This window comes from Hemitrygon akajei, chromosome 14, assembly GCF_048418815.1.
Source record: "Hemitrygon akajei chromosome 14, sHemAka1.3, whole genome shotgun sequence".
Taxonomy (NCBI): domain Eukaryota; kingdom Metazoa; phylum Chordata; class Chondrichthyes; order Myliobatiformes; family Dasyatidae; genus Hemitrygon; species Hemitrygon akajei.
The window spans coordinates 17,277,384-17,298,669 of NC_133137.1; the positions used below are offsets into that span (position 1 = coordinate 17,277,384).

General features: G+C 41.3%; 1 protein-coding gene across 4 annotated transcripts in view; it reads left to right on the top strand.

Moving 5' to 3' along the window:
• Positions 1-21,286, top strand: part of LOC140738327 (transmembrane protein 132C-like) — a 1,098,356-nt gene that overhangs the window by 704,720 nt on the left and 372,350 nt on the right. For 3 of the 4 annotated variants that reach the window (XM_073065528.1, XM_073065529.1, XM_073065527.1), the window contains exon 4: positions 9,236-9,428. In XM_073065528.1, the coding sequence (XP_072921629.1) occupies positions 9,236-9,428 (193 nt within the window). Of the gene's footprint in view, positions 1-8,864; positions 9,122-9,235; positions 9,429-21,286 lie in introns of those variants that run through there. The other variant, XM_073065530.1, reaches the window with a different exon arrangement.

Consider the following 21,286-nt stretch of genomic DNA (forward strand, 5'->3'; position numbering starts at 1 on the left):
CCCACACTGATCATCAGCTACACATCTGCATTTCTCCTATATTAGTGCCAGAATTTCACTCCCATTTTCTACCACTTATCCATACACTAAGGGCAGTGGGCTAGGACCAATTAACATGGGAATGGACAGGGACCAATTAATATGGCAGTGGACTAGGACCAATTAACATGGCAAATACACATGCCTTTTGTAATGTAGGAGTAAACAGCAGTAGACAGAGGAAATCCACATGGTTGCAGAATAATGTACAAACTCTGCATAGATAGCACCCATGGTCAGGATTGAACCCAGGTCCATGACACTCTGAGGCAGCAGTTTCTCTAGCCATTTCACTAATTCTGCGCTTAATGTGACAATGTCATATTTAATTTGAATATAGTACGGAAACCTCCAGATGAATCACTGTATTACGCTCTTAGTCTGACCTGGGGGATAACTTTGCTGTGGTCAAATTGTGCAGCAAAATCTGAGACATTGCCTTGTCTAACTTACCTCTGACAGTTATGCCACAATTGTAGCCTCTAGCACCGGTTCCTTAGATGCATGGAAACTGAAGCAACCACTGCTAAAGAGGCTGCATGAAATTCAGGATGACTTAGAAGCCGGAATTGGAGGAGGTAGTGGGCTGGATGAGATTATAAGTGTTGGCAGGGGTGACAGCATGGAGGGATCTGAAAGTGTGGAAAAGAAATCTGAGAACAGCTGTTCCCTAACAAGAACTAACTTGGGTCAGGTGACACAGGAGCTATGGATGAAAGGGGCATTGCAAGGCAGAACACACTCAGTAGGATTTTGGATGCATAAAGAAAGGCAAAGAAAGAATGAGTTAAAAATCTAAAGGCTTTGGAGACAAAGGCATGGAAGAAGTGTTCACTGCAGGGAACCGCTACAAGTTAAAGTGAGCACTGCACTGAAAATAGGAATGGGGGATCTTAGAGATGACACATTCAACTCGCAATTGACTTTACGGTTATGAAGCACCTTGTTCCATTTCAGCCAATTGCCAGGAAGAGGGATGGAATCAATGAAGAGGGATGTCTTCATGAAGGAAACCAAAGACAATGTTTTTTTAAATGTTTATTAGTTGGAGAAACTTTCAACAGAAAACTGAACATGTAGTCAGGAGGCCCACACAAAATGGCGGAACTCAGCAGGGCAAGCAGCATCTATGGAAAAATAGTAGTGTTGATGTTTCGGGCCGAGAGCAGTATCTGCAGATTTTCTCTTGTTTATGTAGTCAAGAGAGTTGTTTCAAAATGGATATGTGCATTGTCAATGTACATAAAGAAATTATGTTCCCAGGTGATGTTGCCAAGGGGGAGTTTGTAAAGGTGAAGTTTGAAGAAATCAAAGATAGATTCTTAAAGGACACTAGAGATGACAGCGTGAAAATGGGAGTAGGGGCCATTCCCAGTAAGTCCCTGAATAGGTACAAATTGAACAGAAGATATGGTGGTCCTATCAAACTGATAGAGGATGATAAGGTCATCAATGAGTTCAAAAAGTTCAACAAGGATAAGGAGGGATGGACTTCCCTCACAATCACACACAGTACATGAGTATAGCTCAGAGATGCTCTGATAAAGGGGCAAAAGTGGAAAGCTAAGTGGAAGTATGAGAACAAAGTAAAATTGCCAAAACATTTGGGAAGCTGCATGTTTCAAGGACTTTGACGAGGAAAGGTAGAAAGGAGGTGTTTGCAAGGTCAAAAGAGTCATTTGAGGTTGGGAATGATGATGCCCGTTTTGAATGTGCAAGGAGACATTAGTTGAAGGAAGAGAATTGATTAATATTAACAACTAGCGTTGAGGCAAAGTTGGGTGGACACGGTTTCGTGGAAACAGTGCTGAGAAGACAGGAGTTGGATCTAATGGAGAAGAACAAGTCTGAGAAGAGATCAGAGAGGAGCAGACAGAAGTGGAGAAGGACACAAATCTGGCACAGAATAAAGAAGTGACATTAAGAGTTTGGCCTTGTAGACTAAGGCAGGGATAAAGCATCAAGGCAACCAAATAAATGGTCTTATAGATATAAATTTACTTTAAACATTATTGAAGGTGTTGGGTAGGCTAGAGACAGTGTAAAGCTCAAGAGAATTGTTTTTCAAAGGAGGTAGAAAAGTAACAGTGACAATAAGGCTGAAGTTACTTTCTCTTTTTAGCTTAATTCTGAAGCAGGAGTGATGGTACTTCACGTGATGTAGGTAGATCTGCTTGTAAATGATGAAATCAGTTGTCCAGTATGTCCACTAAAGCCCATGTCCCACGATTTTAAGGAAATTGAAATAATTCTGCACCAGGAAGTGTGGGCAGCGTGAGAGAAAGAGCTTTAATGGGGGTCAGTGCACTAAGCATGATGCCAATTGTTTGTTTGAATAGATCAGTGGCTGTGGAAATCCTGCAATGAATAGAGAGCCAAAGGGTAGATTCTTTCAAAGTACAGATGTAAGAAGAAGCTGCACTTCAAAAGGCATGTCATTGGCTGTAAAGCACTTGGGGATATCCTGAGGTTATGAAAGATGTAAAGGAAATTCAAAGTCTTTTTATATACTTACCAGAAAATTTGTGAGCATTGTAGTATAATCACCTGAGAAAAATTACTTATGTACGGTCGACACTTCTTGCACATTTTTAAGAAATAAGAAACTGTAGTTTGTATTATTTTTTTCCACTCCATCGTCTTATGTGGAGTTCTGTCTACAAGCTTATTTAATGTAACAGCATTGCCAATTCTTGTCTACCAAAACTTCCCATTCCCATTCTCTGGACTTGCTTAAAGATGTCCCGAAACTATTACAGAATACCGATAGGTTAAAAAAGGAAAATCGCTATAATGAGAAGGGTCTTCGTGAAATGCATACCCTCTCCTATCCCCCTTTCCATGGTTTTTAGTAGTTTACGTCATGGGTAGTTATTGTTAGATAAACCTTGCTTCCAGAATTGATAACTGGCACTTAATCCAATGGCTAAGGATGTACTGTAAATAGATTCTACTAACATTGGTGTAGTCTTCAGCTTCCATTTGTCAGTGCTTTACAGAGCTTGCCACTGGTAATAAACAGAGTGAAAATTCATTTTATGATGAGCCAACATGATAGGCCTTATAATTACTTGACTCTCTTATAGTTATTGAGATTGCTGGACATGCCTTGAAGACTTCGATATATATATACATTATTGCCATTTAATAGTTTGCTGTGAATAAAACATAGAAGTATTATTTCCTTAATTAATTAGTTAGTCATTTACAAGGTATTCCACATTAGTACATCACATAAAACAAAGAACGTCATATATTGTTAATAAACTCTACCCTATTAGTATGTCAGAATCTATTCATAAATCAGGCAATGATGATACAAAGCATTATATTAACTGGGTTTACCTGCTCTCAGCAAGCCAAGTTAGAATCTCCTAACCATATTTCTTTTGCTTTACGTATTGACAGGCTATCTTTTTCTGACTTTATTTTTGTGACAAGTTAATTTCATGTGACACCAGTGGAGAGTTGACCTCCAACTACAGTCTACATGCTGGTGATAACTTGTTGATCACTGGGGCCATTCTACTACTGTGGTTTACAAGTACATAGATGCAAGTGGTTATTCAGAAAAGAAACCCAACACAAAATAATAATTTGTTTTTACATTTGCAAGTAATTTTGTAACCAGAACTTGGAGACGATGGCCTGAACTACTTTTCAGAAGGCAAGATTCCTCGTTCAATGGAAAATAGAGAAACATCTTCTGTCATGAAAAATGACTCACTGAGGTATCACTTCAGAAATTGCAAGTTATCAAAGCTCTGCTTTCCTCTAGACCATTAATCATGGAAAAAGCAGACAGATTTTTTCTCAGGGTTAGAATACTCCAGTGGGGAGACTCAGTTACCAGAAAATAATCCTGCTTTATTTTCTGGCCACTGAGATAACTTCAATTATCCCATTATTGAAATGTTCTCACAACCTATGGAGTCACTTTCGAGGACACTCCATTTCATGTTCTCCATATGTATTGTTTATTTATTATTTCTTTCTTTTTCTATTTGCAGTTTGTTGTCTTTTGTAGACTGGTTGCATGCCCGAGTTGGTGTGGTCGTCCATTGGTTCTCTTGTGGTTATTATTCTGTTATGGATTTATTGAGTATGGCTGCAAGAAAATGAATCTCAGGGCTATATGTGGTGACATTTCTCTAATAATAGACTTACTTTAAACTTTAATGTTCACACTATTTAAGTATGGAAGAAAAAGCCATGAGGTTAGGTAAACAGTACACTTTAGTTTTTCATTCTGCATTCTGTCCTGATTGATGTGCAGGGCCCATACTTTGATCTTGATATCAGGTTTTACTAGGGTCACGGAAACTGAAGGACCTCATTGGGGGTCAGCTAAGTGGAAGTATGCTCTGCATTAAACTGTTGCAGCATGGAAGGAGGTAAGGTTGGCCCATGTCTGATAACTTTATGCAAGTAATCTGGTCAATAACATTCTCCTAATCTCTCCGTACTGTTCTCTGAACTATTTTCCCTCTGTTGCCGACCCAAGTGATATTTGAGAGCTTTGAACTCCCATGGACTTTGACCCTTTACCCAAAACTTCAAGCCTGGTGCCCCTCTCCCATCTCCGTAAACCATCCACTGAAGGGAATGGTTTTCTTCCATCAAGTCTGTCTTGATCTTTTACATCTCCATCAAATCTCCTCTGAAGCTTCTTTGCTTCAAGAACAACTCCAGCTTTTCTAGTTCAGCTCTTTCAGCTGAAATCCTTCATCCTTCAAGCCAGTCAAAAAAACAATGCTTTTGGTGCCCCCTCTAGTATCTTACTATTATCTTAAGGTGTGTGTATAGAATTACATACAATTCTCAGTTAACCCCTACTTAGTAATGTACATATTTTACATAGTTTACATAGTCACCTGTCCTATATGAATGTACATAATCAGCGATCCTTCTTCTCCTCCCCTGCCTCATCCTTTATTCTGGTGTCTTCCCCCTTGCTTTCTAGTTCTGAAGAAGGGGCTCAGTCTGAAACATCAACTGTTTATTCATTTCCATTGATGCTGCCTGACTGGCTGAGTTCCTCCAGCATTGTGTGTGTGTTTCTTTGGATTTCCAGCATCTGCTGAGTTTCTTGTGTTAGCTCTCAAAATATAGATCCAGGTCCCTCTATTCCCTCATGCTGTTTTAAAAAACAGTTCCACTTCAACTACATTGTCTCCTTTTGTTCTTGCTGTAACACGACCACAACTGCCACTTGTCTGCCCAAATGGCCAGTCTATTGATGTCCTTTAGCAATCTATTTCCATCTTTCTCACTTTAACTCTCCCGCTCTGTCATCGGTTAGTACTAATCTTTCTCTCCAAGTGCCAGTAAATCCCTGCTGGTCCTAGTATTTACTGAAACCGCTTGCAAATCTGGTGCACTGACTGACACTGCCACAGTGAAACACTAGCCTCTCAATTATAGAGGCTTCCGATGTATTCGCACAAACAGATTTAGGTTTGGATGGTCTACCGAGCAGCTCATATTCCAAAGAAGAGTTCAGTGAAAGGCTTCATGTTTCACAGTTGAATCTCCGGTTTTACATTCCCAATACCTGAGTGCATCCTGATATACCTGGCCATTGTTAGTGATTGTGCTCAACTGAAATGTCACCTTTCTTTGAACCAATCAGGTTGTAGTTTTATTCTATGATCAGTTATTTGCTGAAGATCTAGCCCATATATAACGCCTTCTGCAATCATTAGGATGTGTGAACACGTGTTACAGGGATTGAAATATGATGAATTTTAATTATTGCTCTGACGTCGTTGTAACGTGAATGAAATCACTGGAGAAACTCTGAAGCTAGTAGATATAGAAGTCTTTTATTCAACAGAAATGAGCAGCAGGCATCATATTAATACATTCTTGGAGGACAAGCCCCCCCCCAAACCAATATTACATGACATTTTTATATGCTAAAGATCAAAGGTAACAGCAGGACAATTCTATGGTTACAATGTATCTACGATGCTTCCTTTGATTTGCATATAGTTTTCAAATGCTTCCTTCTTTGCACCCACACTCCGGACACCCAAAATGAATGTTAATCAGCATTGTCTAGTTTGCAATCAAATCTAATCCACAGCTCCAGGGAAACTATTGCATTTTAAATTCAATCTACTCCCAATCCTGCCTGACAATTGGTTGCTGGTGAAGGTATATTTGCTATATAACCTAACTCCAGAATACACCCTAACAATATAAAGAAAAACAGAAAATGTTGGAAACACTCAGAAGGTCAGGCAGCATCTGTGGAAGGAGAAGCAGATGTTGGGAGCAGAGAAGGTGGTGGGAAGAACACATCTGTGACAGGGTGAAACCAGGTCAAATAGGTTAATGGGACAATTAGTGGATGATGTTACTTCTTCATCTGGGTTATGTGTGACTAATTGCAGGGTTGTGGGTGATAGCTATCAGGTCACACTGTGCTAATAGAAAGGAAAAATCTGAGCCAGCATCACAGCTGGATTGACAGATATGACCAGGTTGGATGCTGACAGAAAAAGATGAATTATCTAAAACTGAAGAGTTAGATATTGAGCTGGTTGGTTGTAACCTGAAGAGACAAAATATGAGATGTTTTTAATCAAGGCCTGTTATGTATAGGAGCACACAGAACCTGTAAAGGAATGGGAATAAATGGACAACTGACGTGACAGGCAGCTCAGGGTCACTCTTGTACTGGTGCTCTGTAAAACAACTAATAAAGAACTGCAGAGTGTTTGCAACACCACAGTTCCTCATAGAGGGTTGAGGAAAATAGCCAGAAATCTGCACCTTGAGGGGCAAACTGAAAGAGGACTTTTGCCTTCACCCTAGGACAGCCCTGTCATCAGGAATGAGCTCGTCTAGTCCTCAGCGGAATTAGTAAATGTCTTGCAACCACTTGCTTCACACTAACGCATAACCAACACACTGTGGCAATCTCAAGTTCATGCACTGAGAGCACACAAAAGCCCAAGGTAAATGCAAGAAGGGGCAGAACACCTCCTCAACAACCTCCACCAAGCATCTCCTGCCCTCTATGTGGAAGAGCCGGCAGATCCCGCACTGGCCTTGTCAGTTACCTCAGAACCCACAAAGCAAGAATGAAAGCAAATCATCCACATTTTCTAGAAACTACCCATGAAGAAGAAATCATCGACCAGTGCAGTCCCATTTATCAGTTGTTTTGTATCAATTCTTTTACATTCACTTTAGAGGAAATGAAAAAGCTTCTGCCTGTTCTGTGGGGAAGAGTCATTGCTTTCATATAGACATACATTCATACATTCCTGGACATTCATATTGCATCTGGGCTCCATTTTTTAAATCACAATACACTTACATGTGAAGTATTTTTGAGTTTGTCCGAGAATCTTTACATGAATAATAATTCTTACTACTTGCTGTTTTTTAATCAATTGAGCCACTCTCTTCCTATTTCCTTGCAACTTAAGAAAGCTGTTGTTCCTGGTTGGGTGACAGGGTGGAGATACGTCTCTACCTAAGGAGGTGTAAGGTGCTCCTTCCCTCCGCTTGCCTGCAGGTCACCCTTGAGCAAAGTGTAGCACCTGCTTAGCACCCTGCTCTCCATGAAGCCATGGGAGAAGGTGGCGGATGGCCCTACGAACATCTGGTGGATATCACAAGTCCTGGTTATGTGACCACTGATGCCAGGCAGACAGTCTCTGAAGAGTATTGATAATGGCTGGGATCACCTGTCTTGTAAAGACACTGTCCAGAAATAGACAATAGCAAACCAGTTCTGTCAGAAAATTTGCAAGGAATAATCATGGTCTTCAGTAGGACCATGATCGCCCACATCAAAACAACATGGCACATAATGATGATGATGATCATCATCATGGTCAACTCCTTTCTAACTTTCTCTCATACTGACATAAACATTTGTTTCATGATGGGAATATCAGAGAACATTTTGCCGTTCTCTCACAAAATCCATGGTGACTTTAAGGATTTTAACAGTGAAGTAAGCATTCAGGTTTTACACACTTAATAAATCTATATCCTTCCACAAGCTTTCTTTTGAATTTTATCTGCACATAAAGGCTTTAAGTATCTTGTCCTTATAATGATCCAGAAGGAGACTATTCTGTCAGTCAGGGCAAGATGGCTATTCGGGGAGCAATCTCATTTGATCCAATCCCTGTCCTTATTTTCTTTTACCATTGTAACTTGTTTTCTATCTATCAATCCACATTTTATTCTGTTAGGCATTCTTTACGACAGGCATTCCCAACCTTTTTTGTGTCATTATGCAAGAGGTCTGTGGACCCCAGGTTGGGAACCTTTTCTTTGAGATATAATTTACCAAGGCCAGTCAACCTACCACCACATTTTGGGATTATGGGAAGAAATGAGAAAAGCTGTGGAAAGCAAGTGCTTGGGTACTGCCTGGGCAGCGATTACACATACCAGTTGGTCACAGAGAGAGCACATAATCCCTGCACAAGCAATACCGAAGATCCTGATCAAGCACTCAAGTCCTATCCAACTGGCTGCTTAGATGCTCAATACTTCGAGTATGTTCAAAGTTCAAAGTACGGTTGTTATCAATATATGTGTACTATATGCCACCTTGAGATTCCATGCTTGGCAAGCAGCCACCAAACAAAGAAAGCCAATAGGATAAGAAAATAAGAAGACCTTCAAGCATCCAATGTGCAGGGAAAAAACAAATTATGTAAGCAATGAAAGTAAGCAAATAACATTCATAACTGAAGCTCATGAAAGTGAGTCCACAGACACAAACACAAGAAAGCTTGCTGGAAATCCAAAGCAACACACACGAAATGGTGGAGGAACTCAGTATCTGTGGAAAAGAGTAAACAGTTGACGTCACGGGCCGAGATGTCTACTGCTTACTCTTTTCCATAGCTACCACCTGGCCTGCCGAGTTCCTCCAGCATTTTGTGTGTGTTGCTCACAGTCGCGAAACCAGTCAGAGCTGCTCTGGCTTAGCAATGCAAACCTCAACGAGTTGAAAAGTAACAAGTCTAATGCACTGTGGCACATTCGAATAAATTAACTCCAAACAAGTGAAAATATTGTTTTCATCGTGTTTTGAAAACGTGAAGTAAATCAACTTTTGAAGATAATTAGTCAGTCATTAATCAGTTATGTGCTGTGGCAGGAATTACTTGGTCAGCAATTACTTCAAGAATGTTAAATAGTTTCCTTTTCTTTACAGAGTTGATGGAGCTTCTTATGAAATAATGCAGATGGACTTTGAAATGGATAACTTCAGCAGTCTATCAGTCACTCGCCGGATCATGTGGCAGGTGGAGTATCCTGGAAAGCCCTCACAGATAGACCAGGACAAAGCTGTGTCAGAACTGCACGTCAGTCAGAGAGACATCATCAAAATTGTTCCCCTTGCCATGGTAAGAGATTTCAGATTGCAATTACATGACCTTGTGGCAAATCTTATACAACTGATTAATACCGCAAGCCACTCCTGCTAACAATTTTTGGTTGTCAGCTGTTGTTTATGCAAGTTTTCCAACCTCAAATTCTCTCCTATAATATAACTTGCTTGTACTTTATTTGTTATCCTTTTTTGATGGGACAGTACAGACTTGCTGGATTTGATCTGTGTACATATTCTATCAATATACAGTAGATGTTATAAGAAAAGTGCCCACATTAAACTTGTGATAACTGTCAGACTAATTGATCAAGAAGGCAGTCGGTTTTGAGCAAGAATTAGTGAGGTCATATTCAGTCAGTGTTGAACATAGTTGTGTGTCCTAGCTGTCTAGATATGCAAACCTGAGCAATACAATATCAAAAGCAAGCTGTTGTCCATGGAGCAAGCTCCCCCTCTCTGCACGTCTCTCTACACACCCAAAGGAACGGCAGAGACCAATACAGTTTGGCACCAGCAGCGTCGCAGGAGATGCCAACCAGCGTTGAACTCAACATAGGACTGCCTTAGGGACTCCAGCTCCGGATTTTTCCCTCGGAGTTACTCCCAAAGACTTCCCCACGAGTGGGTATAGCCACAAGGCAGCGGAGGTTTGAGATCACAGTTTTCCATCTCCTAAGTGAGCTGCCAACCACGGCTGATGAGCCCCATCGACCCGAAGGGACTGGTTTTAAGGCACCTGTAACCCTCCTTTGCCACTTCTCCTGTCAGTAGAAATTATTCTGCCGGGCTTAGTAGCTAAGCCACACGTGAAGGCCAGGAGTTGGACTTGGTTGTTAGAGGTGATTTGAGACTCACACCATTGGAAGCATTTAATAGGTAATAGGAGCTTGTTCCCATTATCACTCCCAGCTATAATAACTTTAAGGAAACAAGCAAGGATTATTAAATTTAAAATATCTCAAATCTGTTACCATTCTATATTGGCCAAGAGTGACAAAGTTATAAAGTGTTTTTCTGCATAAGTTTCCTTCCTGCTTGTTATAGCTCCCGTCCTAAGCCTTTTAAGGGAAAAAAAATCCTGTTCTGTGATTATCTCTCCATGACAATGAAGTAACTGGAAAGTAACAAAAGAAACACTTCTTGCAATTCCTCCTCAGGGTTCTGGATATGATATGAAATCCTGCAGCATTAACACTGAGCTGAGTTGTAGGTGTAGGGTGCAGGTATAGGAAGCAGATCTTTAGACAAGTGGAGAGTTTCTCTCCAAGAGAAACAATTGACATCGACTGGAACCTACCCATTCACCCCACTTTCTGAGGTTTGGGGTGATATGTCATCCAATATTAATATAACAGAAATGATTAATGATATGAGGCACTGTGAACTGGGTGTTAGGTGGAAGATAGACAGGTGAAGGGGTCTTCTAGATAATAGTTAAAAGGGAAACATGGGTAAATAGAGTTCATAGATCTTTTATTTAATAGCAGGGGACTTAATTTCCAGATTACCTGAGAACATTTCCAGTAATCTACTCAGTTCCTACCTGATCAGTCCAATAATTCTTCACCTCTTCTCTCTGTTGGCTAAAATTATATTTGCGCTAAATATGCGAGAACGTCGTGCTTCTGCTAGTGGAAGAATTCAGTCCTATTCTTGGGTAAGATTCCTAGAGAAGCACAAGGCAAGCATTCTTAAACATTGTTAAACAACGTTTCAGAGATCACGCCATCATATTCGTACTTTCTGTCATGTTTTTGCATATGGATACGTGAATGACAAGTGAAAGGATAACAAGGGCAAAACAGTTCTGGTAATTCTGTGGAAAAACACTTTTTCCCTCCAAATGCTTTTGATCATCAGGTTTTCTGCAGTGGCTTCTTCAAAGTGATTTAAATGCAAAACATTTCCTGGCAATTCTCTCATGCAGGTTTTCTCCTTTGTGTTAAGCCCCATGCGGGGTATTATATGGTCACTCTGGTGGGCAATTTACAGCGTAAATGGGACCATCATCTCAGGTGCCTGCCCTTTCCATGAATCATTCTGGTTCCTCATTTTAAACACTTCTGTGCACTCTGGATTGCCTTTTTGTTTAATTTCAGAGAAAGCTGGCACTTAGGTTTGGGAGCAGTTCCAAAACCATTTGATCAGGTGACAAATCACTCATGCTGAAGCACAGCTGCCAGAAAGAAATCTTAAATTTCAGCTAATTATCACAAGCACTTGCTGTATTGGCAAGGTTACTGATGTTACCAACTCCTTTAAGAACTGTAAACCTTTGTAATCCTCTCTGACATTTGTTTCTTTTAATTGATCAAAAGACCATTTCACAAGATCTGTACAGAAAAACCATTTTTTTTTTACTAACAGTATATCATTGTTTTTCTCTCTTTGAGAGGTTGGGCAATCTAGTGTCATTTTCTCTGGAGCAATGAAGGCTGAGGGAAGATCTGAAAGAGGTTTATAAAATTTGTAGAGATGTATACCTGTATTTTTTCCTAGAGTGTGAATTAATACTAGAGGACATATACCGGTAATTAAGGAAAGAGGGGGCAAGTGTGGCGCAAATTTTTTTAGACTAATGGATGTCTGGAATGAGCTGTTGGCGGTAGTGGTAGACTTCAATGCAATAGATGCTTTTGGGAGACTCAGGATCGTGAATATGCAGAAATTGAAGGGATATCTGTAATTAGGCATCATTAACTTTATTAGTTTGGCACAGCATCATGGGCTGAAGGGCCTATTCTCATGTTGTACCGTTCTATTAATTCTATTAAATGCTGTACTGTTTAACCAGTCTATTAGAGTTTTTTGAGGAAGTTACCAGGAAAGTGGATGAAGGGAAGGCAGTGGATGTTGTATATATGGACTTCAGTAAGGCTTTTGATGAAGTCCCGCATGGGAGGTTAGTTAGGAAGATTCAGTCGCTAGGTATACATGGAGAGGTAGTAAATTGGATTAGACATTGGCTCAATGGGAGAAGCCAGAGAGTGGTAGTGGAGGATTGCTACTCTGAGTGGAGGCCTGTGACTAGTGGTGTGCCACAGGGATCAGTGCTGGGTCCATTGTTATTTTTCATCTATATCAATGATCTGGATGATAATGTGGCAAATTGGATCAGTAAATTTGCTGATGATACAAAGATTGGAGGTGTAGTGGACAGTGAAGAAGGTGAAACTTGAGAAACTGAGTTACAGAGAAAGGTTGAATAGGTTAGGTCTTTATTCCATGGAGCGTAGGAGAATAAGGGGTGATTTGATAGAGGTGTATAAAATTATGATGGGTATAGATAGAGTGAATGCAAGCAGGCTTTTTCCACTGAGGCAAGGGGAGAAAAAAACCAGAGGTAATGGGTTAAGAGTGAAGGGGGAAAAGTTTAAAGGGAATATGGGGGGGGGGGCGCTTCTTCACACAGAGAGTGGTGGGAGTGTGGAATGAGCTGCCAGATGAAGTGGTGAATGCGGGCTCACTTTTGACATTTAAGAAAAACTTGGACAGGTACATGGATGAGAGGGGTTTGGAGGGATATGGCCCAGGTGCAGGTCAGTGGGACTAGGCAGAAAAATGGTTCAGCACAGCCAAGAAGGGCCAAAAGGCCTGTTTCTGTGCTGTAATGTTCTTTAGTTCTATGTTCTGCAAGTTTTACTATCTACATTGAGAAGTGTTTGACATCCAATGCTGATTAACTCTAGAAGGTGCCGCTGAGCTGCTTGCTTGAGCTTTGACATTTCATTCGTGGTGCTGCTCGACAGGTATGTCAACACAATGACAGTGGAACAGTCAGCTGCCAATTCCCAGGTCAGGTAGAGATTGACTTAACACAGGGGTTCCCAACCTGGGGTCCATGGACCGCTTGCTTAATGGTATTGGTCCATGGCATACAAAAGTTTGGGGAGGTCTTAATGGTGACAATCATTCCAGTTAGCAGAAGCCATGAGTTTGGGAGGCGAATTCCTGTGAAGCACCTTAAAAATTCTTTGGCACAATGCTCTTTCCTACAACTGATATTTGATGTACTTTCTGGTGTGGATGACAATCACAACCATTTCTAGGTAGTTACCTGTGGACCCTGAAAATATGCAAGCAGATAAAATGCCCTGCATGTTGCTGTGGCCGATCTTTATTTTGCTCACTTGCTTTCATCTGCGGTCATTGCTTATATTTATATCAGTAATCTTTCCCTCTTCACTATGGTCAGTTCCAAACACTGAGAATCTGCACTAGTGAATACGCTGATTGGCAGATGAGCCATTTACCGGGCAACGCACACACAAAATGCTGGAGGAGCTTAGCAGGTCAGGCAGCATCCATGGAAAAGAGTAAGCTGTTGACGTTTTGGGCCGAGATCCTTCATCAGGACTGGAAATAAAGATGAGAAGTCAGAGTGAGGAGGTGGGGGAATGGTCATCTTTTTTTCCCCCAGTCCTGATGAAGGGGCTTGGCTCAAAACATCAACTGTCTACTTTTTCCATAGATGCTGCCTGGCCTGCAGAGTTCCTCCAGCATTTTGTGTGTGTGTACGTGTGTGTGTGAGAGAGATACTGGACTTCCAGCATCTGTGTTTGTGAGCGATTCACAATTTCCTTATAAGTAGAAATTCTTATGCATCCATCAGGACAGATTAATTGGCCCAAGGCCTCAATGAAAAGAGATTGAGCATTGCATGTGCTCGGGACAGAAAAACAAGCTTTGCATAAGAAGCAATGTCACCCTGTGCACAGAAATCATGTTAGAAATCGATGGGTCCTTTTACAGCTTAAGATTGTTCATAGAGCCCATATGTCTAAATCTAAATTATCTCGATTTTACCCTAACATCAGTCCACTTTGTGATAAATACAAAAGGGGCGAGGCCTCTCTCATTCATATGTACTGGCTTTGTCCTAGCTTGGAGAAATTTTGGAAAGATGTCTTCATAACATTATCGCATATTCTGAATCACCACCTAGAACCTAACCCTTTAATTGCTTTGTTCGGTTTCTGGGGTGAGACAGATTTACGTCTGAGTTCGACTAAGTGTCAAATATTATCTTTTGCCTCTCTCCTGGCTAGACGTTTAATCCCCTTTAGATGGAGAGATGTTGCCCCGCCCACGCATGCTCAATGGCTTAACGATATTATGTCCTGCTTAGACCTTGAAAAAATTCATTATTCAGTTCTTAATTCGGATTTAAAGTTCCATAAGGTCTGGAGACCTTTTATTGAGTACTTTCATAACCTTCCTCTTGACTAAGGTTTTTTTTCGGTCCCTTGCTTTCAGCTCCTTTTTTTTGTTGGTAGTAGGCATTAATATCTTCTGTTGCTAAGTGTATTTACAGTTTTGGGGGTTTGATTGTCCTGATTTATATTCTCTATATTGTGTTGTGGTTGGTCTGGAGGTTCTTTTGTTGCGGGGCTTGGGGAGGATACTAATTTTACATGTCTTCAATTTGGGTGCTTTCTCAATTATCTTTCTTTGTATCATATTATTATTGTATGTTTATTTTTGCACTGTATTAATGTTCATTTTGATCTGGGTTTTTTTATCTGTAGCTATGTAGAAAATGTATAAAAAAACTAATTAAAAAAAAGAAATCGATGGGTGACAATATATCAAGTTGTATTTGTGTGTTGATGCAAAACAATTAGGAATAGCATTTCACTTGGTAAAACGTGGTGTAGGAGCAAACTGAAAGGACAGAGGGTTTGGTGTTCGAAATAACGGGCAATTTGTTTCAAAAAAAGTGATGCACATCAGGAGACCAGTTAAAGCTGATATACCTGAGGTTAGGTATGTACAGCTTTTATATTCTCAGATGACAAGATTATCTATAAAGCTACAGACTAGGTCCTGGTTACAGAATAAAATGATTATCCACAGGTCTAACAGTAAAACCAGTATGTGCATGCTGTGACATACTTAACAAAATTCCTGAAATGTGGATATCATCACTCCTGCATTCCATGTCTCTATTTCCAGGTTTTGTCCATGGCTCCTATTGTCACAATCCACATTCCTATTTATTAGTTGTTAGTGCTCACTATTCTTTTCTCTGCAAGGCATTGCTCTTCAGCCAAAAAATGTTGTTTTTCACTCAAAAAATCAGTATTGATTTTAAGGCAGTTTGTTTCACTTGGACTGGTTCGTGCTCTTGGTGATGTCTGAGTGAACCAAAGCAACAAGTCGTGCTTTAGTTTCAACAGGTTTTATACAATTTAATCTGAGAGGCCAGCATCAGAACATTAAGATACAAGGATAGTCACAAATTCTCAAAATATATGTCAGTGTTAAGAGGATTTTCCATTAAATTCAATTACTCATGTCATATTATGTGGATAGCGCCACCTACAGGCTGACTGACATCCATAAAGGGAATCAACAGGCCGTTTGTCGGATTGACTGCACAGTGAGACACGGCATTGATATCTCAGCTCGATATTTTAAATACCAGGCATCTGTGGAAAACTATAATAGAATTTTCTAATAGAACTTAAGATCACTCGCTAATGTAATTGTACTTGGAATGTGGTTCATAACACTTAGCTCCTGCAGGAAGCATTACAATTTGATTCTTTTTTCTCTCTCTCAGAACAATTCTTTCCACATTCAGTGTGACTGTTTACTTTGCTGAAACAATCCTTGACAAGTTAGATTTCTCAAATGTTTATACCCGAAATGAATTAGCAACCATTGAAAGCAACAGGGGGACTGGGGTGGTAGGGAGTTGTTATCTGGGGGGGGGGGGGGTGGTATAGGGGACATCCAAATCAGTTGTTCTGTTTTGATCTAGGAAAGAATTGCTTATTCTCGGGTTCAAAGCATTTTTTTTGTCGTTATGAAATGTCTGCCAGTTGTAGTTTTTTAGATTGCTGGAATAATTGCTGGGAGCAAGTATTGATTATCCTGAACGGTGGCAGAAAGCAAATCTGCAGAGTTTAACTCCTGCCCTTTGCCGTGTGTGAAGTTGCTTGTATACAAGTACGTCGAAGGAAGGAGCCAACAAAGCTGTGCATGTCGCGGCTGTCAGTCCCTCACTGATCCTCAGGGAAAAGTCAAATCTAACTGCAGCTTAAACAAATATGCCATTGAATAGTAATGTGCATGAACTTGCTAATGAAATTTTAATTTAGCCAGAAGCAGTTTGACTGTGATTAAGAGTAGCAATGACTGGAAACCATGATCAGAATGATTTCACATGTAGATATTAGTATGACGAGAAATGTGTCTGCAGCCAACAACCCATGACTCTCATTGATAGGCCACCAGCACTAAAATGAAATTGACACCAGAGTCAGTTTCAGTTGGCATTAACACACAATATGACATCAGGAGATAGTCCTATCATGGCTCAATCATACATGGCTGGTTCAATAGACATCCGGTGTCTATTCCAGTCTTTTAATGCAGAGTTCGCTCAGAGCTCCAGTTGGTCTTTTTAGGATCATTCTGATTATTTTGACTCAGGGAGAAGCCTTAGAAATGATGTTTTAATTTATCTATCAAGGGCTACAAGAACAGAAGATTCTTTGTCCTGTAGATTAACCTCAATCTCTTTCATCCCCACTTGCTTCTCTAACACTGCCCTGGTAGTGTTATGTCATTAACAAATCCCTCTGCCAGCCTAAATCTGTATTAATATTCATTGTTTGACACTTCAGATTTGCTTCAATTTGATCCTTAAACTGGTTAGAAACAGAGAAACATAGAAAACCTACAGCACAATACAGGCCTTTGGCCCACAAAGCTATGCCAAACATGTCCTTACCTCAGAACTACCTAGGCTTACCTGTAGCCAAGGAAATCTGCAGATGCTGGAAATTCAAGCAACACACACAAAATGCTGGTGGGACGCAGCAGGCCAGGCAGCATCTATAGGGAGAAGCGCTGTCAACGTTTCAGGCCGAGACACTTCGTCAGGACTAACTGAAAGGAAAGATAGTAAGAGATTTGAAAGTAGGAGGGGGAAGGGGAGATCCGAAATGATAGGAGAAGACCAGAGGGGGTGGGGTGAAGCTAAGGGCTGGAAAGGTGATTGCAAAAGAGCTGGAGAAGGGAAAGGATCATGGGACGGGAGGTCTAGGGAGAAAGAAAGGGGGAGGGGAGCACCAGAGGGAGATGAAGAACAGGCAGAGTGATGGGCAGAAAGAGAGAAAAAAAAGGGGAGGGGGGGAAGCTAAATATATCAGGGATGGGGTAAGAAGGGGAGGAGGGGCATTAACGGAAATTAGAGAAGCCAATGTTTAATGGAAGTTTCCATTGAGGTCCCTCCTCGCCTTCTTACCCCATCCCTGATATATTTAACTTTTCCCTTTCCAGCTCTTAGCTTCACCCCACCCCTCCGGTCTTCTCCTATCATTTTGCACTTATCCCTCCGCGTCCTACTTTCAAATCTCTTACTATCTTTCCTTTCAGTTAGTCCTGACGAATGGTCTCGGCCCAAAACTTAGACAGCGCTTCTTCCTATAGATGCTGCCTGGCCTGCTGCATTTCACCAGCATTTTGTGTGTGTTGCTTATCCATAGCCGTCTATTTTTCTAAGCTCCACATATGCATCCAGGAGTCACTTAAAAGACCCTATCATTTCCGCCTCCACCACCGTCGCCAGCAGTCCTTTCCACGCACTCACCACTCTGTGTGAAAAGCTTACTCCTGGCATCTCCTCCTTACACCTGGTTCTGGCCACTTTACCTACAATTAATCCCAAAGCGCTGTTTCACGTATGAAGGACACCAGTTAGGAGAGGGGAAAGTTACTTCAATAAATAAAACAACAAAAAAAAAGCAAAATACTGTGGATGCAGGAAATCAGAAATAAAAACAGGACATGTTGGAAATAATTAACAAATTAGTCAGCATCTGTGGAGAGGAGAATGAAGTTATCAATCTAAAATATTAACCCCTCTTTCACCGATGCTGCCTGACTTTTCTCACTAAAAGCTTGCAAAGTACATGCGATCTGATATTTTGTAACATTTACGTGCATTGAAAGTTGTGGGGGAAAATCAACTCTCAGTCATCCTGGCTCTTTAAATTACTGAACCTATCTAGCGAACAGTGACTCATCCTAAAAGGTGGCTTGGTATTACCAGATTTAGTGCAGACCCGCTCCACTCACAGCTTGGCTGCTCCAAGTTCCTCCCCCTCCCCCAGCAGAGAGAATCATAGAGAAATTAATTTGGGAGTGTGAAAGAGAATAAGTCGCAGGGTAAAATGGAACTAAAGTTCAATGTTCAAAGTACATTTATTATCAAAGTATGTATACTTTATACCACCTCGAGATTCATCTCCTTACGGGCAGCCGTGAAGCAAAGAAACCCAGTCGAACCCAGTAAAACAAAAGAAAACCGTCGAACACCCAGTGTGCAGAGAGAGAGAGAGAGAGAGAGAGGAAAACAAATCGTGCAAGCGATAAAGGTTTAGCAATATTATAGCTTTCAGATCTGACGTTCACCAATGTAAGTCAGCAATCAGTGCGGCCAGTTCCATAGTGGTCAGTTAGTTTCAGGCCACAACCTCAGTTCAGAGACGAGTGGACCTGGCAGAGCAGTGACCAGAACCTGCCCTAACACCCTCGCCTTCTCAATCCGGCCCGGCACTTAAACCGTCCAAACCCCACGTGCTCCCGTGCTCTTGGACCCCGCGGGATAGGGGACTGATAAGGTTACTCCCCTGTAGGCTAGCATAGACCTTATGGCCTGAACGGCTGATTTTAATATTGTTAAAAGAATAAGACATAAGTTAAAAGAATTGGGATAAAAGTAGAAAATGATGGAGGACTCAACAGTTTGGGCAATATCTGTGGAAAGTGCAATATTTAATGTTTCAGACCATATAGACCCTTGGTTAGAATTAGAAAATAAAGAAAAAGGAAACAGTTCTGTTTTTGAAGAGAACTGGGACTGAAATGTTCACAGGCCATATAGGCAGTCAGTCGTGCTCATTTGGAACTAAGAGTCCTCACAGCATGCACACGAAGATGGAAGCTCCCTTATCACGAACAAAACTCCTGAGGTAGTGCGTCACCTACAAAATGCGCAGGCACAGGATGTTGCGAGAGTTCAAAGCTCAGAGTAAGCTTCATCATCAAAGTGCATCTCCAGTACATCACCATAAGCAACCCGGAGATTCATTTTCTTGCAGGCATACTCAACAAATCCGTAGAATAGTAACTATATCAATGAACAACTGCCAGACTAGGGTTCCCAAGCAGAATGCTGAAGACAACCAACAATGCAAATGCAGAAAGAAGAAACAGTCATATAAATAAATAAGCAATAAATATCAAGAACATGAGGTGAAGAGTCCTTGAAAGTAAGTCCATTGGTTGTGGGAACATTTCAATGATGGGGCAAGTAAAGCTGATTGAAGTTAACCCCTTTGTCCAAGAGCCTGATGGTTGAGGGGTAGTAACTGCTCCAGAACCTGGTCGTGCGAGTCCTAAGGCTCTTGTACCTTCTTCCTGATGGCAGCTGCGAGGAGGGAGTATCGGAAAGAGTAAGAAGACTCTGAGACATGCCACGTAACCTGCTGACCCCACTAAAAGCCCAAGATGTTCCATTCATAGAAGTGGGGCAGAAACCGGAGGGGGATTTCTGGTTCAACACTCGTGTTCCACAGTCAAAGTATTACAGCATAGAATTATTCCAGTTGGCCCACTGTGTATATGCAGGCTATTATGCCTGTCTATACTAATCCTATTTGCCTGCATTAGTTCCACATCTCTTTCTGCCCTGCTCGTCAAGTACCTATCAAGAAGCCTCTAAATGCTGTTACTGTCCCATCACCTCTTGTGCCAGCTACTCCTCAGATCCCCTCTAAGCCTCTTCCCTCTCACTTTAAATGTATGTCCTTTCATTTCAGACTCCCCTACCATGGGAAGCAGATGGTAGCCATTTACCATATCAATGCCTCACATAATTATATATAACTCGATCGTGTCACTTTTCCTAATAAATCAAGTGCTCTAATCCAGCCAAGATGCTTGTGAATCTTTTCGGCACCTTCTCTAGGGAGGTGACCAGAACAGAAGACAAGTGTGGACCTAACATAACGTATACTCGGTGCTTCAGCCAGCGGCCTACGTGCCATACACCTCCCTCACCGCCCTATCAACCTTTGTTCCAGTTTTCAAAGAACTATGTGCTTGTACCACACACAAAATGCTGGAGGAACTCAGCAGGCCAGGTAGCATCTATGGAAACGAATGAACAGTCGATGTTTCAGGCTGAGGATTTTCTTCAGGAGTCCTGAAGGAGGGTCTTGGCCTGAAATGTCGACTGTTTGTTCGTTTCCATAGATACTGCCTGAGCTGCTCACTTCCTCCAGCATTTTCTGTGTGTTGCTTTGGATTTCCAGAATCTGCAGAATTTATGGTGTTTATGTACTTGTACCTCTAGGTTTCTCTGTTCAACTACACTCCCAAGCCCCGCCATTCACTGTGTATGTCTTGCCCTGTTTTAAATAGCCAAAACCTATCACTTAGCATTTGTTTGAATTAGCTCCTATCTTTCCTAGTTCTGTAACCTTCGACGATTCATTTCACTGTCTACTACACAAACCAGGATTAGGCTTACTAATCATGCCAACTATCCTCAAGACAACCAAGAAAGGACTCAATAATCACTCCCTGCAGCACACCACAGGTCACAGGCCTCCAATCAGGAAACACCTCTTCACAACTTAACCTCTGCCTCATATCATCACCAAGCCAGTCTTGTATCCAGTTCACCACTTCACCGGAGAACCCCTCTGTTCTAACCTTCCAGAGTACCCATCCATGTGGGGCCTTGTCAAAGGCCTTGCTATGGTCCATGTAGACAGCGTTTATTTCTTTAAAAGATTTACACAAACCTTGCAACTTTAGCAATCTTTAAAGCTGGCATTTTAGGCTAGGCAC